This window comes from Chamaea fasciata, unplaced genomic scaffold, assembly GCF_029207755.1.
Source record: "Chamaea fasciata isolate MVZ Bird 193981 ecotype frontalis unplaced genomic scaffold, bChaFas1.0.hap1 SCAF_11, whole genome shotgun sequence".
NCBI classification, from domain to species: domain Eukaryota; kingdom Metazoa; phylum Chordata; class Aves; order Passeriformes; family Sylviidae; genus Chamaea; species Chamaea fasciata.
The window spans coordinates 21,883,549-21,904,607 of NW_027094096.1; the positions used below are offsets into that span (position 1 = coordinate 21,883,549).

The window sequence follows — 21,059 nt, forward strand, 5'->3', positions numbered from 1 at the left end:
ATTTTAGGGATCCCGAGTGATGCCAGGCATCTGTGTGTTCCGCGACTGGGACATGAAAAGCAGATTGGAAAGTAATGGCTTTTCACAGAATTTTGGGAACATATGGGCTTATCTGGATCTAAGAACTCTTTGAAGGTCTTTGAACTTGACTAAATGACTTAACCTTTGGCATGGTGGGTGGGTGCTTTGGGTGTTGTTTGGGGGGGAAGGGGATCCACGCTGGAAATCTCCTCTCCTGCCTCCTTTTTTTGGTTTCCCCCCCTCTGGTAGTTCCATAATATGAACATTTGGGGTCTTGGCTTTAATAGGACTAATTGTGATTCTTGTTATTTTTCAACAGCAGATAAAATAGAAAAATCTGTCTTCTCTGCCAGATCTGGGGACTTTTTGTTGTGGTTTGGTGGTGAGCTGGGGACACGGGTGACTTTTGGGAGCTCCATTTCAGGAAGTTTTGTCTTGATTTCCTGTCCTAGTAGATCTTGCAAGGTACTTTATTGGGAATTAAGGAACAATAGACACGCTTCCCAAGGCCATGGAGTGATGGGACAAGTGGGAATGGCCTAAAGCTGATGGAGGAGAGATTTAGATGGGATTTGGGGAAGAAATTGATCCCTGTGAGGGTAGTGGGACACAGGGACACCTTCCACTGTCCCAGAGAGCTCCAATCCTTGGCCTTGGACGCTGCCAGGGATGGGGAAATTGGACACAATAACTCTTGGAATTTTTGAATTCCTGTGTATGAATGTCACCTGCCACCCGTTCTGCACAGACCTGGGAATGAGCAGAAATCCAGGGACTGAGCAGCCAGCCTGCCTGAGCTGAATTTGTTATTTGCACCTGCAAAAGGTAGAAGTGAACTCCAGATTTGAGCTGAGAAACTGAAGTTCTTCAGCAATAAATATTTCAGATTCTTCATTTAGTCCTGGTGGGAGGACTGTGCCCTTGAGTGAGGAGAGGCCCTGCACCGATTAAAGGTGATTTGTGTTGTTACAGGGCTTGTCTGTTTTGTTGTTTGAGTTGTTTTTTGTTTTGTTGTGTTTTGTTTTGGACATACCTGCAGAGTTCTGAGAAATCAGGGTTCCCTGGGAATAGTGGATTTAGGGCAGTGCTCATCATGATGTTTGTAAAAACACCATCTCTGTGCCGAGCAAAAATCAAATTTGAAACAGCATTCTGTGGATGAAGCCAAAACTTCCTCTACCTGAGGAGTAAAGGAGGGATGGATGGACACTTTCACCTTTGTGATGACACACTGAAAAATCCATTTGGAGCCAGCAAATGTTCTCCACTGCCCTGCAGTGGTAATTTGATCTAGTTCTTAGTGTTAACAGAGCGACCAGGGTGGGAGAGCTGCTGTTGGAAGGTACCAGCTGCTGAAACAGGAACCCAGCCCTGACCTCTGGAGCTGCTCCTGGCAGGAACAGGGACCTGAACAAATTCCAGCAGTGTAATTTATTGCCTCATCTGGACGGAGGATTTGCTTTTGCTCAGTCTGTTGTTGAGTTTTTATTAAGCAGTTGTTGTTTCACCCAAGGAGGGATTTTTTTTTCTGTGTGATTTGCCTTTTAGAAGCTTTGGAAGTTTTGCACTCCGAGAGGTGCTAAAGAAACTTTTTATGCTGGTTTAAAACTTGCCCCGTTTCCCTCAGTTCTTAATGAAACTTTCCCATGAGATGCCATCAGAACTTTCGTGGGAATTGTGGAATTTATGGGATGGTTTGGGTTGGGAGGGACCTTCAAGCCAGTCTCATTCCATCCTCTGCCCTGGGGAGGGACACATTCCGAAGGCCTGGGTGCTCAAGGAAAGGAAAACTTGACCTGGTTTTTCCTAAATATCCCTCGTCTACTCAGGTAGCATTGATCCGTGATAAGTTTTTAAAAGAAACTTAGAAAATCTTCTACGAGAGATTCAGGAATAATGAAAACATTTTGGACACACAAAAAAACAGTCCTCATCCTTCTTGATTTTTTTTTTTCCCATTTTGTTAATGGCTGAATCTTACATTGTGTGTTTTCAGTTATTTTGCATCTCTCTTCAGAGCAGGGGCAATGTTTTCTTTTTCACTCTTTTGTGCTAAAGTGTCAGTTAAAAGGTATTAAATTGTGAGATGTGTTATATTCATAAATGCATTTTTAATGTATTAAACTCAAGTAATTTAATAATAAATTAATAATAGAAATAAATACATTTATAATAACAAATACATTTAATAATGTATTTTACATACATTAATTAGAATTTATAACAAGGCTGAGGTGCAGTCCTGGTGAGAAATGACCAATGGGTTGTTCTGATGATGAAATTTTGTAACTTTGAAAGGAGGGCAGTAAGATCTGATATTTTTCACTCTAGACTTTTACAGCATTTTAAAAAGTGTTTGTGTTCAGGGCTGAGTAGCCTAAAACTTCTAAAACCTGGAGGTGAAACCCTTGCTAGCAAACCAGTCTTGCTGATGTCTCAAGTCTGACTTCACCCACTGATTTTTGGAGGAAAAAGGTTACCTAGATATCTCTGCAGAGGAAGGCAGAGGAATTGGTGGTCTTTTGTTAGTTAAATTAGTGTAAAATTTGGTTTTTTACACTTTGGGGGATCCTTTTTGCCAGCCCTTTCTTTCTCTAGTGGGGGAGTTGCCTTCCTTCACTGCCCAGCTGCTTCTCACCAGAGTTTTGGTGACTCCTGTTCTGCTTGTTTAGATAATCCAGTAGATCCTGTGAAAGGTTGAAACTGTTTTAATCAGAATCTCTTCCCCAGTTGCTTTGGGGTGATTTTTTCCTGTCTAACTGATGCCTCAGGATTGAGCTTTTATATTTTTTCAGAGCCTGTAGTGCTTTAGTGTGTAACTCTAAAACTCCATTGGTGTCAGCTGCTGTTCTCCTGTTTTATTCAGACAAAATAATTCCTGTCTAGGCCTGAAGCTCAAGGACACCTCACTGTCTCAGGCCCCCAGAAATATAAACAAAAGTGAATTGGGGGGAGCAAACTGGGGGTCAATGACTTCATCACCTGGAGCTGTAATTAGGGGATTAACCCCTGATGTGTAAAATGGACCCAACTTAAAATTGTCTGAACAACTCATGACCATCATCCACCTTGGGTTGTAGCCTCTAGGGCTGGGTTGGACTCAATGATCTTGAAGGACTCTTCCAACCTGGTGGTTCTGGTGTCTGTGCAGGTCCCGCGCACGGCAGCGATCCTACAGCCACCGTGTTAGGGCTGGGTTGGACTTGATGATCTTGGAGGTCTCTTCCAGCCTGGTGGTTTTGTGATTCTGGTGTTTGTGCAGATCCTGATCCCAGACCCAGCAGTGTTCCTACAGCCAGTCTTAGGGCTGGGTTGGACTGGAGGATCTTGGAGGACTCTTCCAACCTAAGGGTTGTGGTGTCTGTGCAGGTCCTGATCCCAGACCCAGTAGTGTTCTTACAGCCACATTATTAGGGGTAGGTTGGACTCAATGTTCCTGGAGGTCTCCTCCAACCTGGTGATTCTGGGATTGTGGTGTTCATGCAGATCCCGGGTGTGGCAATGTTCCTACAGCCACAGTGTTGGGGCTGGGTTGGACTCAATGATCTTGGAGGATTCTTCCAACCTGGTGGATCTGGTGTCTGTGCAGGTCGCAGTCCCAGGCGCGGCAGCGATCCTATAGCCACGGTGTTAGGGCTGGGTTTGACTTGGGGATCTTGGAGGTGTCTTCCAACCTGGTGGTTTTGGTGCTCATGCAGATCCCGGGTGTGGCAATGTTCCTACAGCCACAGTGTTGGGGCTGGGTTGGACTCAATGATCTTGGAGCACTCTTCCAACCTGATGGTTCTGGTGTCTGTGCAGGTCCTGATCCCAGGCCCAGCAGCGTTCCTACAGCTGCATTGGTAGGGCTGGGTTGGACTTGACCTTGAGGGGCTCTTCCAGCCTGATGGTTCTGTGACTGTGTGTGTGCAGGTCGCGGTCCCGGGCGCGGCAGCGATCCTACAGCCGCAGCAGCGAGAGGTCCGGCCACAGGAGAACCCCCAGCGGGTCCCGGGAGCGCCGCAAGGGCCGGGACAAGGACAAGGCCAAGGACAAGGGCAAAGGGAAGGACAAGGAGGCTCATGGCACCAAGGCTGGGTGAGTGAAACTGCTACTGATGGAGCTGGAGCAAAACCAGGTGACAGCTCCGTTGTAGGACTGGAATAAAAAGCTCGACTTGTTTCTTTCTAAATGCAACGAATAAGTAGTTTGTAAATTTCCGTATGAAGCTATTTTGAAAATAAGAAGATCCTTTAACACAACAACTTATTCTAAGGGTGACAAATAAGTGGACCTGTAAAACAATCAAATGATGGAGCTGGAGCAAAACCAGGTGGGTGACAACTCACTGTTCACACGTGCACCTACACCTCCTCCCAGTGGCAGAAGCTCCTCCTGGGCTTTGGTTGCGACTCAAAAATGCAATTTCAGCACAAGCCTTGTTCTGGGTGAATAATGGGAATTTTTGCGAACCTACTCTCAGTCCCATTTCTGCTCGGAACAACTTGGATTGTTGATTGCAGATTTCAGGAAAAGGCAATGTTATTTTTTTTCTACATTTTATGTGATTTATGTAATTCCCTCTGCTTTGTGCATCAGTGCAGCCTTTCCTGGGCTGTTTGTCTGACCCCTTCCAAACAAGAAAACCCTGAGGTCTCACTTCATGGCCTTCCCTTGGGTGGATTCCCACTGAGAAGCTCTCCTGGGGAATTTCTAGAGCAGCATCTTCCACCCACATGTGGGCTCCTGTTGGCTTCTGGAATTTTCCCTTTGTTCCCTGTGGCAGCAGCAAAATTCCTGGTTAAGTTGGATCCAGTTTGGACTCTCCAAGCAGATTAATTTCTAGACCCAGACTCTAGATCAGCACTGAAAGTCTCATTATTCTCCAGAGCCTTTCCAGAACCTCCAGCATCAGGGAATCTGTAGTGGAAACAATCCTGTGACCTCAATATTTGGAGCAGATCCTTCCTCAAAGGCACCTCAAGGACCAGGTCTGGTTCCCAGTTGAAATTCATGGCTGTTTGGAATGTATTTATTCAAAATAGCTGCTTTGGAGCAGTAATGAGGATCAGCCTGGAGCCAGATTGTGGGAAGATGGGACATAAATTCTCAGGTGCTGCTTGACTTTATAGTTTAGCTTTGCATAAAAGGAGGTATTTCAGCTTGGCAGCACTGCAGCTTATCTGAGAGATGTTGTATATTTGGGGCTTTACTGCTCCTCTAAAGCACACAATCAAAATGTATTTTTTTTTCACTAATTAAGCAGCAAATTTGATTGTGGCTCCTGTAAACCCTAATGATGATTTTCTGTCCTGTGACTTGGGTGTTTGTAGATGTGAAGGGAAAAGGTCTGTGCTTGGGGTTTGTTTTTTTTGGGGGGGAAGCTTTTGATTCTTTCAAGGGAGATCTTGTCACAGTAAACAGCTCAAGAGAAATTTCAAAAGAAAAAAACAAAAGTTATTTTAAAAAAGCAGCGTTCTGGGCATTGTCCTTTGGCATTCCCCATTTCTGGAGAGTGATTCTCTGATGATGAGCACTGAGTTTCTGGACTGTTGGAGAAGCACCAGCTGTTCATGAGGTGGACTGTGAAACAGCTCAACTCTTCTCCTCTTATATCCTGAAATGTTTTCAGGGATGTTCCACTTGTCCAGCCATTATGGATGGAAATCTTGGCTGGGAGCTCCAGGCAGCTCCATGGAGTTCCCTCCACTCCCAAATCCCACGTTCAGACCAGCAGCATCTACATGCAGGAGGTCTTCAGCTGTCCAAGTCTGGAAAAACTGAGGGGTTTTGCACTACTACAATGTTTTCCCACTTTTTTTTTTTTTTTTTACTAATCAAAGCATTACATTCATCTTTTATTTATGCTTTTTGAAATCTGCTTGTTTTAAAACAACCTGCATACATGTCTTCGTTGACCTGCTTGGGTGTGCTGTTGAATTTTGATGTTTCAAGTCTTGATCAGCCTCAAAACATGCAAATTCTGTTGTTCTGAGATGTGTTTTTTTTTTCATAAGGCTCCTTGTTCATCGTTAAATTGGGGAGGGGAAAGCTGCTAAAAGCTTGTTAGTTTCAAAGAACTTTTCCTAGATTTATGGGGTCTCATCGTTGCTTGTGTCCTAGTGGAATTTTGGATTGCTTCTCCAAATGATTTTGACAATTTTTAATGGAATAAATTAAGAGCAGCTCCTCAGTTGTTAAGAGAAAAGAAGTGAACAATTAATCAAAGCTGACCACTGCTTTAATTGCTGATCCTTAATAAGGTTGTTAATAAATTTGGGCATTAATGGTTTCACAGATAAATACTTGGACAGATCCCAGAATCCTGGAATGGTTTGGGTTGGAAAAACCTTAAATCCCATCTCATTCCAACTCCTGCCACGAGCAGGGACACCTTCCATGCATTGCTCCAGCTGGCCTTGGACACTTCCAGGGATCCAGGGACAGCCACAGCTTCTCTGGGACAGTTCCTTCCCAAAATCCCATCTGACCCTGCCCCCTGGCAGTGGGAAGCCATTCCCTGTGTCCTGTCAATATTGCAGAGCTGAGGAGTTGGTTGTTCAAACACCATCTCCATTTTTCCTTTCAATTCCATGCTTTAGGTGTTTGAACTTTCCCTGAGGTCCCCCTGTCTAGGGGCCTTTTTCCAGTGGCATTTCCCCAAATCCCTTGGAGTTGGATCCATGTCCAGTGCCCCACGGATGGGACATGAGTGGTTGGTGGCTGTTGATGAGAATTTTGCTGTTGGCAGAAAACATCAGGAGCGAGGTGGGAATGTTGGACCCTTCAGGGTCTTGGGGTGGGAATGTTGGACCCTTCAGGGTCTTGGGGTGGGAATGTTGGACCCTTCAGGGTCTTGGGGTGGGAATGTTGGACCCTTCAGGGTCTTGGGGTGGGAATGTTGGACCCTTCAGGGTCTCAAGGTGGGAATATTGGACTTTTCTGAGTCAGGCTCTCCTGGAGCTTGGCCCACGGTTATTTTTTCCCTTCCTTCTTCCCACCCTGTGCAGTAGGAAGTCACTGATGGTAATTGGCCCTGATTTGCATATAGGTGATGGAGTTGTGTGGTGCAGAGCACCCCCAGACGTCCTCGGGAGCTGTGTTGGGATCAAAGGGGGCCGTGTGGGAGCTGTTGTCTGACATGGAGCTGGGTGTGTTGTTTGCATTAAACATTTATCACCCTCCCAGCCTGCCAGCAGGAAACTCTGGGCTGGGCTGACACGTTTTCATGCAAAATTTATCGGCGAAGACGAGGCTTGTGAGGAGAGATCTCGCTGCCTTTCACCAGCGGTGGAGGGGGAATGTTTGATTGGGAGGGAAGATTCCTCTGCCACGCTTGGGGTGTGTGTGTCACACCAGGAACTGAAGGCTTGGGAAGGCTGATTTTGTCTCTCTAAAGGCCTTTTCCTCAAAATCTCACCTGACAAAAATCCATTTCTCAGGGAGCAGAAATGTGCGAATACAAATTGATGTTCAGGGCGTTGCGACGCTTGTTTAATTCGTGCTGCTCAGGTCTTGAATTGAGGAGTTCTTTTTGCTTATTTGAATTCTCTTTGGGGTTTATTTCCAAGAGGCTTATGAGGAAAATATCAAGTACATTGTGTAGCTCAGGAGTCCAAAAGGAAAATGTATTCATTTTGAAAGTTTTGATCTCAAATATAATAAATAAGGATTGCCACTGGGCTGGAGCCTTGCATGCCGTGGTTCAACCTTGATCATACTCTTGTTGTTGAGTTAAAAGCATCCTAGAGATGTTTGTTTCCAGGAAAATCATGGCAGAGCCTTTCCTGCGGTAGAAATGGGCTGGTGGGAATTGTGAATGTGGCCAAAAATCCATCTTAAACGTGGACCTTCCTGGAAAAACTGGAGAACTTCTTTAAAATCTGTTTGAAATTAGCAGCTGCCTTTTGAATGCTGAAACCAAACGACTCCATCCTGTGGTGGAAAGCAGTTTGAATGCTCAGAGGAGAATTACCTTTGTTCTTTTGTCCGAGGGGAAAAGCCTCTCCTTAATCCAGGCAGGTTTATTTTCTGTGTCTGGGCTAATTTACAAGGACTTTGCAGTCATGCTGCCGAGAAGTGCTTGTAGTAAAGTTTTAAGATGCTTGGTACGACTTCTTGGTTCCAGTGATTTCTTTTGGTGGCTTCTTGAAGAACAGCTTCCAAGATTTAATGACAAGTTGAGCCCCTTTGTCCAACCTGGGATATTCCAATGACTTCCAGGCACTTGCTTGGTCTCAGAGTGGGTTTTCCAGGAACTTTAGGATGTGTTGTCACGGCAAGGAGTCACCCACAGTAAAACCAGAATGCCTCTTTAATTGCTTCATTAATTTATTTATTCTTACTCCTTTTGCCTTCCTTTGTGCCTCCAGCCTGCAGGCAGAATCCAAACCTGAGGTGACTGAAGTAGGTGATGAAGAATTCACCTGGTGAAGGGGAAGGATCCTGAGAGTGCCCAGGGAACACCTGGGTGTGTTTGGGGTGATGGAGGAGGAGAATTCACCTGGTGGCAGTGCTGGGTGACCTCGGTGCAGAGAGATTTAACCCTTTGCCTGCCAGGATGCTGATGGAAAAGGAGCTGAGCTGGGTTGATTCTCATGCCATGCTCAGGGGAAGGATCCTGAGAGTGCCCAGGGAACACCTGGGTGTGTTTGGGGTGATGGAGGAGGAGCCTCAGAGCTCTGCTGGGAGGAAGGAAGGAAGGCAGAAGGAAGCAACTGAGAGGCCAAACCAGGACAGTTTCCTCCCAGGAAATCAGCCAAAGGCTAATGGGAAGCACAGGAAGGGTTTTCCCTGAAAAGGACTGAGACCTCCATATGCCCAGAGCAGCTCCAGGGTCACTTGCCTTTGACCGAGATTTGTTGCTATTGTTGTCTGAGCTGTGTTGGCCTTGTTTTTCTTTTTGTTTGCTAAAAATCCCCTTTTTAGGACTCAAAAGGCTGGCCATTTATTTAATAGGGAGCAGCATATGGGATGATTTCTTTTCCTTTCACTCCCAGACAGCTGGAAAAGGCAGCGTGGACGGGACACGTGTGTAAACTGTGGAGCAAAACTGTGCAGGAGGTGCTGGGGAGCCACTGGCTCCGGAAAATAAATAGATTTTAGTTCAGAGTAACCATTTCATTTTCATTCATTAAGCACTTTTTGTGCTGAGGACAAAAAATGGAAGTTTTGTGTTCGAATTCTGTAGTTCAGACTGTCAGTTAGTGATGGCTGTCAAAAAATGAGCTTCCCTGCTAAATTCATGGACTATGTTGAGGGAATTATATTTCTCCCTGTTCCCAGAAATAGGTTTTGGAATGCATTTAAAAGGCAGTATCTTCAAAGACACACATTCTTTTTAAGCTGTTTAAAATTTTCCAAACTCTCCGCTCCTTTAAACTGCCAGCCACCATGATTGTCCCTTTATAACTATATAATTTGCATTATCCTGGCTTTTTAGAGGAATCATTCCTTGAAGGTGGAGTATTCCTGCTGCAGGAGGGTTTTGTTTGCCCACATGTCCAAACACACACACGTTCTGAATGTAAACATGGAGTTTTGGTTGGGTTTTTTAATGGTTTTTTGGGTTTTTTTTTTTTCCCTGGGACACCTTGTGCCGGGGAGAGCAGCTGACTATTGTTTTAATGGCCTCCCTTAATCTGGGCAGGAGGAATCCAAACTGAATGCTCCCGAGCTGTGCAAATCCAGTTAGTGTGAGCTGTAATCTCTTTACTGGGTTTAAGGAGTTGGAGTGGCACTGAGACACCCTGCAGATACTGAACAGCAGAGATACAGTAATCATCTCACCCTGCACCCTGCTCCTGCATCCAACTGCAACCACCGGTCCCCAGCAAGGATTTAGGGAAAGCCCAGCCCCAAACCAGCAAAAACTGCTCCCTCGGAGCAGGCAGAGGAGGGGCAGGTCACAAACAGCCCAGCTGAAAGATGGGGCTGTGGGAAAGAGAAGTTGAAAGTCACTTTAAAATATTAAATTCACCTCGTGGTTTTGGATTGGGAATGCTTTTTCTGGAATGAGCTTACCTGCCATGGAGATTATAAACCATCCGTGGCTTTGATTAGAAAGGCAAGGAGCATCTTTGTTTGGAGGAGACATTTCTAATCCTGCTCTAATTTTGGACCTTTCTGTTGTTTGGGATTATAAAATAATGTGACAAACTGAAATGAAAAGGAATCGAAGTTGTCGATCGGAGACACGAGGGAATAGTTTTGAATTAAGAGGAGAGGGATGTAAACTGGAAATTGGGGAGGAATTCCTGGCTGGGAGGGTGGGGAGGCCCTGGATCCCTGGCAGTGTCCAGGGCCAGGCTGGAGATTTGGAGCAACCTGGGACAGTGAGAGGTGTCCCTGCCCATGGCAGGGGTGGCACTGGATGTTCTTTAAGGTTTCTCCCAACCCAAATCTCTGTCATTCCATGATTTACTTCCAGGCTCTGGTTTCATCCTTGGCACCTCCTGGTTGTGTGCAGGGCAGGATGTTCCTGCTCAGCAGGGGTAAAACCCTCCCGATGATCTGTGCTTACACCGTTCTGCTTCCACACCCTTTCCCTGGAGTCATTTTCCGTTGAAGAGGGGAAGGCTTTTGGATCTTCCCATGGATTCAACCCATATTCTCTGTTCTGAGAACTCCTGAGTCTGGTTCCCATAACATTTCCAGATGCTCTTGACCTTCGTGTCCTTCTCTGTTCATTGAGAATCCCCTGATCCCTTGTTGGAATGAAACACCCTCAGTTCCCCAGCAGAAGCATCAGCCCATGGAGCAGAGGGGTCCCTGTGATGATAATTCAGCCTCCTGTTGGGTTTATTCCCTTTTTTTCCATAGGTTATGGCAACCCAATGCATTGCACTTGTTCTGGGGGAGAAGTCTGGGAATGACTTCCACTCCAGCCATGGTTTTTTACATTATTTGCAGTGTAAAAGCCAACATATTCAAATATTCACGAAAAACAAGGCTGGGAAATGGTTTCCAGGGTAGGACTGGGGAGACCCAGAGGGAACATCTTTGGCTTCTCCTGGGTCCTGCCTCTTTCCTCAGCTGCTCCCAGCAGCTGAAGTTCTTGTAATACAAGGCCCATTTAATGGTGAATTATGTTGGGAATGATTTTTTTCCTGGGCTGCAATGGAAGCAGCAGGATCAGTCCATTCTCTCCAAATGGATTAAGGAATTGATCGGGAAGGGGCTGCCTTGGCTGCTCAGACCAGAACCTTTTGAGGCTGCTGAGTGGGATCATGCTGTGTCCAAGAGGCAAAAGGGGCTTTTCCATTGATTATTGTCAGGTGGGCATTGCCTGCCCTTTGAAAAATCTTAGGGAAATGCAGACAATGGATTTCTGGGAGAGTGTTCAGCACAGGAATGGGGAATTCAGGAGCAAGAGGGAGGCGGCTTCTTGTGCCTGCCTCTGCCATCTCCTTTTTCCCTTTTTCTTTCCTCTGCCTTTATTTCCTGACCACACTAAACAGTGTTAAAAAAAAACAAACAAACAAAAAAAAAAAAAAAACCTGGGTGAAGTTTTGGATAATGTTTTGCAGTGGGAGTTAATTTACAGGTCCCCTGTGAGTCAGGAGCATGAAGATGGAAGAGAAGGAAAGGCTTTATATGGAGTGAGGGCCACTTAATCTGATTCAAAGGGTCACAGTGTGTTTTTTATTGAGGAGGACAGAAGATTGAAGTCCATCAATTAATTTAGTTAATAAAAACAAAACGAGCTTTAGGCCCCAGAGCTTGTTGGAAACTCTTTCCATCAGCTTTAAAGGTAATTTTAATAATTCTGCTGGGTTTTTTTTAACATTCAGGCTACAATAACTCAGTAAATTGATAGTAGATAATTAGGTCTTGATGTTATAGGCTCAAAATTTTATATGTTGTGGGTTTTAGATGGAGTTTTTGAAAATTTCACTCTGCACTGTAATATCTTCTGACTCGTGGAACTGCCTCATTTTTGAGTTGTGCTTCTCACATTGTTATGGGGGAGGAATTTTCTTCTGACAAAGTTTCCTAGATTTTGGAAAATTTATTTGCTCCAATGTCCACCCTGACCTTGGGCATTTCCAGGGGTCCAGGGGCAGCCACAGCTGCTCTGGGAATTCCATCCCAGGAATTCGTTCCCAATCTCCCATCCAGCCCTGCCCTCTCTCCATGTGAAGCCATTCCCTGTGTCCTGTCCCTCCGTCTCTTGTCCCCAGTCCCTCTGCAGCTCTTCTGGAGCCCCTTTAGGCTCTGGAAGAGGCTCTGAGCTCTCCCTGGATCCTTCTCCTCTCCATGGTTGGTTGGTTCTCTTCCTTCTCCAAGTTTTGGAGCAGATTTTGGGGCAGGGCCCAGGCTCTGCCCCGGGGCCAGATCCCAGGAGATTCCAGCTGGACCAGAGAGGCTGTGGAGTCTCCCAGGGAAAATTCCCATCCCTGCCCTGGGGATGGCCCTGCTGGGGCAGGGAGGTGGCACCAAAGGAGCTCCTGCTCCCTCCCAGTGCCGTGGATGGAGCAGAAATCTGGGAAGAGCTGCACTGATTGCTCCATGGGAAATAAAACCCCAGTGCAGGGGTTGCCTTGGAGCTGCTCTGAGCATTGCTGGTAAGGGAGTTAATCACAACTTATGCAATATTTTTACAATTTATTTCCTTTCAGTGCTTTCCTAAGCTCTGTCCAAACAGGGTTTTTTTAGCAATTCTAAAAATTTTGACTTGTCTTGGATAACTCATCCTTCCAGTAAGAACCAGAACTTCTCTTCTGCTCCAGAGCAGAGAATTTGTGGTGAAATCCCTTTTCCAGTCAGTCTGGGAATGGCCATTTTGGGAGCTCAGGATCCAATTGCAGCGTGGCAGTTTTCACCCAGGAATATCCCAGTGATGCTCCTGGCTGCCAGCAGAAAGCCAGGGCTCAGTTTTCCAGGCTGCCTTCCCCCTGCTCTGCCTTTAATCTCTCGTGCTGTGTTTATGTAATGCAATAGAAATGTTGCTAACGTGATTATACTTTTCTATCTTATTAGCTCCAATACTGAGCACAATAAAATGGAAAACTGTTTAAATGTTATGTTTAAGTGCTTGAGATAAGAGTTCTTGTAAATGAAATGTGATTACATTTCTGTAATAGATCTTCTCTGTCTGCTCGGACTTTGTTGAGCAATGTAATTCTTTTGGGGATTGCTGTTTCGAAGTTTGATTTATTCTTCTTTTTTTTTTTTCAAATTTTTGGTAGAAACAGCCATCCAAAACGTTCCACACCCCAGCAGACAATGCACAGAAATCCCTTGAAAAAAGGCAAGGTTTCCTGCGTGAGGCACAAACCCACCCCTCCATAGTTCCCTTTGTGATAACCAATTTGAATTAAACATAATTCCCCAACATCACCTTGAATTTCCATCTGTGTAACCCCCGATGTTCTTAAGCGTTTTGCATTTTTACCTAATGCTCTGGGCTATTTTCCCCCCTCAGCCTGGATGGCAAACTGTGACTATCTCCAAACTGGAGATGATATGAATAACAATTGTCTGCTGATCTTCCCCCCCTGTATATCTCCCTGCCTAACCTGCAGCCTGCAAAGGCTGAGGAAGTGGCAGATAGCTTTTGTCATCCCTTATCCGGGCTGTACACTTGTAAGGAAGAGCAGGGATAATCGCCTAAATCTAATTAGGGGTTAAAAGAGGCCATGACTGTGATGTGGCAGTGAGACACCTTACTGTAGCAATCCTGTTTGCATTAGAAAAATAAGGTTGTCATATTGATTATTCAAATGAGCTTCCGTTGGCCGTGGCTCAATGGCAGCGTCGCAGCTGAAGCACTGGAAGGTCCCAGCTTTGGAGCATACATTATGTGATGTCTTGTTTGCTAATTTCAGGGCTTTAAAACCGAGGGGCTGAGGGAGGTTTTTATCGTGAGAATTAAGGGGTTTTAAGTGACCACTGGCAAATGAAGTGGAGCTCAGTGGGGTGATGGTCGAGATTGCTCGGAGCCCGTTGGGTGAGGGCCGGTGGATTTGCGTCACGTCTCTTATGGAGAAAATCGGCGTTGGAGTTAACAGATCTTGTTTGTGCATTAATTGGTGTTTAGTTCAAAGTCAAACGGTGCTGAAAAGAATGAAGTGATTGCGTTCAGATCAATTCCACATCCAAGGGATGGCGAATTCCCCCGGCGCTGACTTTGGGGGCTACGTTTTCATTTAAAAAAAATAATTTATCTGGTGCCGGGCTGTTAGAGTTTCTCAAATATTTCTCAGCACTTGGCTTTTTGTCATTCCCCAGTCAGGTCTGTGGCGTCCTGCAAGTGCAGGAGATGCTTCAGAATGCGCTGACTCCAGTCTTCCTCCTTTTCTTATGATGTGCCAGACATACTGTGGGAAAAAATATTTAAAAAGACCAATTTATTAATTTTTTAAAATTATTTTTGGCCCTTTTGTAGCACACCAAGCACCACATGCCAGGCTGTGTTGTATGTACAAAGACTGGAGAGTTTACTGCTGTTTTTACCATTGGTTTGTGCAGTTTCTCTCATCACAGGTTTACAAGGAAAAGCCCACCTTGAATCCCAGAGGTGAAGCAGAGTTTGCAAATTTTACCCCTTGGTTGAAATGTTTTTCCCCATTTTACCTGCAGTTTAAACGTTGTTCACTCCAGCTGTTGGCTGTGCTGGATTTCTGCTGCTGGGCAAAAAACTCCAAAACATACACAGACAACTAAACTGCCTTTTTCTCATTTTCAACTTCATTCTTAAATTTCTTCAGTTGATTCTTCCAGTTTCTTCCATTCTCTGCTTTGGCTGCTGATGTAAAAATTGCTGCTCCAAATGCTGACCTGGTTGACTGAAGCCACGATGACCAGAGGAAGGGGATTTATATATATAAATATATATAAAATATGTTATTTATTTATGTTGCTGGAACATCCTGACCTGTTTGAAAGGCCCGAAAATCATCACGAAATGTTGATGTAACTTTGCAATATCTTGCCAGGACAGAAAGTTAAGCAGTGGCTTATCCTTTGTGTGAAAGGCCCCTCGGTCCTGAGCTTTGTGCTGACCCCATGGGTCTGTTTGATTGCTTGGAACGGTTCCAGTTCTACTTTCTGGGCACACCCCTTTGTGGCACTTCTTTTCAAGGCACAATGATTTTTGTATATTGAAATTGCAGCTTTCAGCCCAAACTGAAAATGGGGGAAAAGCCAACCTGTGAGGCTTTTTTTTTTCCTCAGCAATATCAAGGTGCTGTTTGTGGAGATCAGTCCCTTGTGTTGCACATTCATTCTAAATTATGAGTTTATTTATTGAAATTATTTGGTGTTTTTTTAAATTTTCTCCTAATCCCTCTCAGTATTCCAACGTTCCCTACCACATTCTTCCACTAGCAGTTGGCAAAAAAAAATTCAGGTTGTTCTGACTGACATCAGTGAGACTGTCTGGATGCATTTCTTAAAGAGAGGGAAACAAGACGAATATGAAGAGTGTTGCAATAGGGGAAAATCCTTTATCCTGGAAGCATCACAGCGAGGCAGAATTTTCAGTTGACAGAGGAGTTTTTGGCTGCTCCGCCTTTCAGAATTTAGAAGAGCTCAATTCACACACGAGCTGTGGGCTGGCTGAGGTCACCACCTTGAAACGTGAGGTAAAAATAAGGATTTTAATGTAAAGCAGCCCCACTTTGGGCTTGTCCTGGAGCATCAGGTTGCAGTGGTTCAGCAGTGGTTGACTCAGCGATTCTTGGAGATCTTTTCCAAGAGAGCCAAGGCAGGTTCAGGTTGGACATGGGGATGAATTTCTTCCCTGCAGGATTGGTTGAGCACTGGCAGGGGCGGAATCACCAGCCCTGGAGTGGTCAAAAAACCTGGATCTCACATTTCATAATCTAATTTAATTGTGGGGTTTGGTCAGAGGCTGGACTTGATGGTCTTGGTTGGTCTTTTCTAACCTCAGTGATTCCAGGAGGTCCCTCATGAGGAGCAGGTGGAGGGAGTGCTGGAGGGGACATGTGGCACATCACTTTGGCTACAGTTTACTTCGGAATTAATTTAATTTGGTTTTGCCACTTGAGGTGTTTGTGGGATGTTCCCCTGGTTCTTTGCACATTTGGAATTCTTCCCACCACAAGTGTCTGCTTGGTGTCAGCTGGATCAGCCACATTCCCTGGGCTTTTGTATGGAATCCTCTGGGAAGTGCTGCCCTGGAAGGATCTGGCCACTTACTTGGTTTTTTGTTTTTTTTTTTAATAAAATGTTTCACTTCACCTCCAAGATCTCCAGGTACAACAGGAGGTGCTGGTTTTAACCATCAACCTCCAAATTCCGTAAGTTCCAAGTTTCCTTGGAGCCTGCCATTTTTATGGTGGCTCAATTCCTTCAGGAGTCTCTTCACTCTTTACTAAAAAAAACCTTTGAAGGAAATCTTGATTATAGAACCAGACACATCTTATATTTTTGTCATTTTTTGGTCTTGTTTTGGTGGTAAATCAATAACGTGCAACACGAATGATTCTGATTTCATTGAAGAAACACCAAAACCCAAAATGCTTTTGGGAGATTCCAGGGGAAGGTGTCCCTGCCTGTGCTGGGGGAGCTGGAATGAGATGGTTTTTCAGGTCCCTTCCAACCCAAACCATTCTGGGATTCCTGCTCTAGATGTTTCTTGGGAGTTTGTTCCATCCTCCAGAGCCATTCCTGCTCTCTCTGTTTCCACTGGACACTTTGGGAAGTGCTGGGAAGGAGAAAGGCCAAAGAAAACAGATGGTGTCCGTTTTTCACGGCACTAAAAGGTTAAAAGCAAATTACAGAAAGCAAGAGAGTGAAATGAGTGAGACCACTGTGGTGTGGTAAGAAGTTTGGATTCAATAATTGGTGGAATGTGAGGCCTGAAGGTGGTTCTGGTGCAGCTCGAGGAGCATGAAGAGCTCAGACAGCTTTGCTTGGTGGTTTGGGGGGTTTTTTTAGGCTGTCAAATCTTCAACCAAAAATACAAATTGTGATTTAGGGGAACTTGCAGACGTTTCCTTGTCCTTACCACGCTTGTGTTGGACAACGAACTCCAGTTTGTGTCTGTGTTTTCAGCCCTGGCAGAGCCACGTCCCATTTTTGGGCTGAATCCTGTGAAAACCAAGCTGGGAGCTGCTGTACATGGGATCCCTTTAGTGATCCCTGTCCATCTCCTCTCCTTCATGAGCTCCAATTAGCTGGTTTTAATTTGATTGGATTTTTTTTCCCCTCACATTTTTATTAATTTCAAAGCGCTTCCAGGTTATTTTTATCCCTGTCTTTTAGGCTTGGGTTTGGTCAGACGTATTGGAGACTTGCAATCAATTTCTGTTTTTGTTTAATCTTGATGAAATATTATTTCTTCCTCTTCGTTTGTGGCCAAGGAACTTGTAGGAATTCCCCCTCAAGCTTGAGCAACTTTAGCTCTCCCTTTTTAACATCTTATAAATTCGTCTTGCAACACAGCCCAGCATGGAAGTTGTTAGAAGACACAACTTCCTTCCTTGCTGGAAGTTAGGCTGGGCTGCTTGGAATGACCACCTTGGAGAAACCAAGAGACTTCCAAAGGTTTTCCTTAGGGCTATATCGAGTTAAGATGCAAAAAAAAAAAAAAAAGTCTAATTGTGAAGGAAAGCCTGAAACTCAAATCTCTCCTGACCAAAAAAAGCTGAGGTAGTTGAGGAGATGAATTTTTTTTTCAGGTCAAGTAGATTTGCTCTGTTCAGGAATAGGGAAAGTTTTATCTCGTGTAGGAAAGAAAACCTGGGCCTGTCTGACGTAGCTGAGAATATTCTGCGCGTTCCCCTGAGCCCCTGAGGGAGATCAGCCCAGGCTGGCTGAGAGAAGGGACAGGAATTGAACCAGGGGTGCCTAAAAAAGGTTTTAGGGTGCTAAAATTGGATCAAGTGCAGTCCCAGGCGCTGGAATTTCAGCAAAGTGGGAATTTGTGGGGCTCAGCTGGAGTTGACCATGATTCCCAAAGGGCTGCTCTCCTCTTCAGGGATATTGGAAACTTTTTTTTAGTCTTTGATCTTAAAATCTGTGCATCCGAGGTTTGTTGGGTGATCCTGGTCCTTCTCCTGAGCTGTGGAAATGAGTTGGTCGTTGGTTCATTGTTATTTTTTTATTGAGTTGTTTATTTTTCAGCAGTGTTGGTGCCGTCCTGCTACTGGCTAGAGAGGGAGGGAGCACATCCCAAATTTCTCCTGGTTTTTTTGGGACTTCATTAATCTCCCTTGAAGTCCTGACCTGGTGTTTGAAATCTGTCACTTCCTTTTAATTTCTATTCCAAGTGCAACAATCAAAAATCTGAGTTCTGCAGATAGAGTAAGAAGTGATGGGTGAGGTGGGTCCCTGGGTTTGAGGAAAGGGATTTTTACTGATTAATAAACTAAATAAAAAGTACGTACAGCTCTGTTTTAGTTATAGGTTGGATAAGCTGAGCTCAGTTCAGATATTGAATAAATAAATTAATGAATTCAGCTTTGTTCACTGAACTGAGATCTGTGGGGATTAAAAGAAGAAGGAAAAAAATTGAAAAAGAAATTTATAATTTGTTTCTAAAGTCAGTATAGAAGCTTTAAATTGCCACCGTAGAATCCTTGAGGTTGGAAAAGATCTCCAGGATCATCAGTCCCAACCTTTAAATGTGAATATGCAGCAACAGAGTGAGATCTGTGCAATGGAACCAAGGCTGTGTCTTGTAATGTGAATTTTGAGCCCTGAGCAAAAGCGTTAAGAGTTTTATTCACAGGTATTAGTGGAAAGTTGGGTTGCCAGCGAATAAGTTTAAAATACTTAACAAACTTCTACGAGATTTTCTCCTCTTGGTACGGATTCATGGCACAGAGTCTTCCAGAAGAATTACAAGTAATTATTTCAGATAAATTGGAGGTTGCCTTGTTTCCTAGGCAGAGCACCTTTAATTGGTAACTTTATTTTTATTGAATATTTAATGAGCAACTGGCGAATGTTCCCCTAAGCACAATTTTCAGCAGCGTTTTCTGTTTTTTGAGCAGTTTATAATGAATTTGGACAAAGATGGAGCCGTTCAAACACGCTGTCGTTTCGGTGCGGTGTGAAGCATTTACCAAAGATTATTGCAGAACTTGTTTTATGTGCATAGAAAGTTAAAAAAAAAAACCCAAAACACAAAAAAACCCAACAAAAAACCAACCCTAAACTAAACAGGCTTGAGGTTTCCTTGTGGGATTTTTTTTTTTTATCACCAGACTGAGGGCCTGAAGGAATAGAGGAAGTCAATGGACACCAATGTATCCAAATATCTCATTTTGCCTAAAAGCAAGTGCCGGCAGATAAATGCCCATAAAGGGATTTCTTCCTTAAGCCCCATGGATTTTTTTTTTTTTTTTTTCCTTCTCTCCCTGCAACTTTTTTTGTGTGAGTTCGAAATGAAAACCATTCATCCAGTGCCCCAAAGAAGGGCCTTATTGAATGGAATAACAGTGTAATGTACCATTGAAGGCAGGATTGAAAGTGATTATCTTGTTAACTCTTGACAGTTACCGCCAGCTTGAAATAGAACTGGCAGGCTTGATTTGCAAATGAATTAGAGCTTTTTCATTTGGTGCCAGGATCATCTTTTTATATTCTGATATGACAGATGCTATGTTCCGTGCTTTTGTTTCCCCTCGCTCTTCCACTTGCAAATAAAAAACAAAAGATTACGGTAGTAATTTTATTTGCATCTTTTCTCTGGGAGTTTATGCTTTGTCTCAAAGTTTTTAATCTTATATTTTTTTTTTCCCCGACAATTTGTTTAAGAACAGTATTGTTCCCGCAGAATAAAATTTCATTAGGTTAAGTACAGTAGTAATTGGGTGAATGAGGGGGGATTTAGATGCTTTCAGCAAATGGAAAATTGATTGTACTCGAATTGTTTTAGCGCTTAGAACGTTTGAATTTCCTCCCCGACTTACACTTGCATTGAATACTCCTCAATGCCACGAGCAGAGGAGAAGCTCACGTTCCAAATATTTCTGCTCACGCTCTGCTAATGGCAGCACATGTGTAATTAGTGGCAGCCTCAGTGCTGCTGGGGCTGTGTTTATATTCTGCTGCCATCCCCACACAGATGGGGAGGTGTTGGGTATGATAATTATTGTGCTCTCCTTCTATGTTCCTCATTAACCTGTAACACTCTCTACCAGTCCAGAGAGTTTGGTTTTTGTTTTTCCTTTTTTTTTTCCCATAGTTGTGCTTCCCAACACTGGAACTTGCTGGGCTTTGTTTAATATTCAGCCCAGCGTCGTGGGCATTTACACTGCTGGGTTTTCTTGCTACTTTTTGTGATCTGGGTTGTACTTTGAGGCTAATTAGCAGCACTTCCGACTGCCACTGATGTCCATTATGGAAATGTTTTCCTACACTTTCACCTACAGGATGTGTTTTAATTGAATATCTACTAAATAATATTACAGGGAAGGTAAAGCAGGCCAAAGTTGTCTAATTTACTGAAGGCTGGTTAACAGTGACATTCCGGAGCCTGATGTTTAATTGCCTGTGTTTGCTGGGAATGCAAACAGAGAGGAACGAGGTTTTCACTCCTTGTGAAGGGAACAGGGGGAGAAATCCCACCCACCCAGCCAAAATGAGGGGGGAAAAACCCCAGCCAAAACGAGGGGGGAGGAAAAGCAACCAAAATGGGGCGAACCAACCAAACCCCACTTCAAGTAGGAAAACTCTGAGGATTTGCATGTTATGATGTCCTTGGCATGGCCAGGTTGAGCTGAGGAGTGGCTTGAAGGCGACCAGGACGGAGGAATCAGCTTTGGTCATTTATGGGATTTCCATACCCAGCCTGAGAAGCCTCTGCAAAGCAAAACCAGGAGATTTGGGGTAGTTGTTTTGTCTCTTGTTTAGCTGAGAAATACGTGCAGGGAAGTGCAGTATTTTTGTGGGTTCTGTTTGAAAATCCTCCTTTTATCAACTCTGTATTTTGGGTTTTTTTTCTCTCTGTTTAGTTTCAGTGTTGATATTGCATAAAATCTTGGATTTTACTCTCTGAGCCAGAGTTATTACATATTTCCCCCTCTTGAATGTTTGATAAGGTCCCTTGGGTACTGATTTTCCTTCTTTCCTAGGATAACTTG

The 21,059-nt window shown here is 44.2% G+C and overlaps 1 protein-coding gene across 1 annotated transcript in view; it reads left to right on the top strand.

Annotated features, from left to right (window-relative positions):
• RSRC1 (arginine and serine rich coiled-coil 1) overlaps window positions 1-21,059 on the top strand; it is a 98,209-nt gene that overhangs the window by 20,347 nt on the left and 56,803 nt on the right. The window contains exon 4 of the mRNA XM_066193656.1: window positions 3,934-4,098. Within this exon, the coding sequence (XP_066049753.1) occupies window positions 3,934-4,098 (165 nt within the window). The remainder of the gene's footprint in view (window positions 1-3,933; window positions 4,099-21,059) is intronic.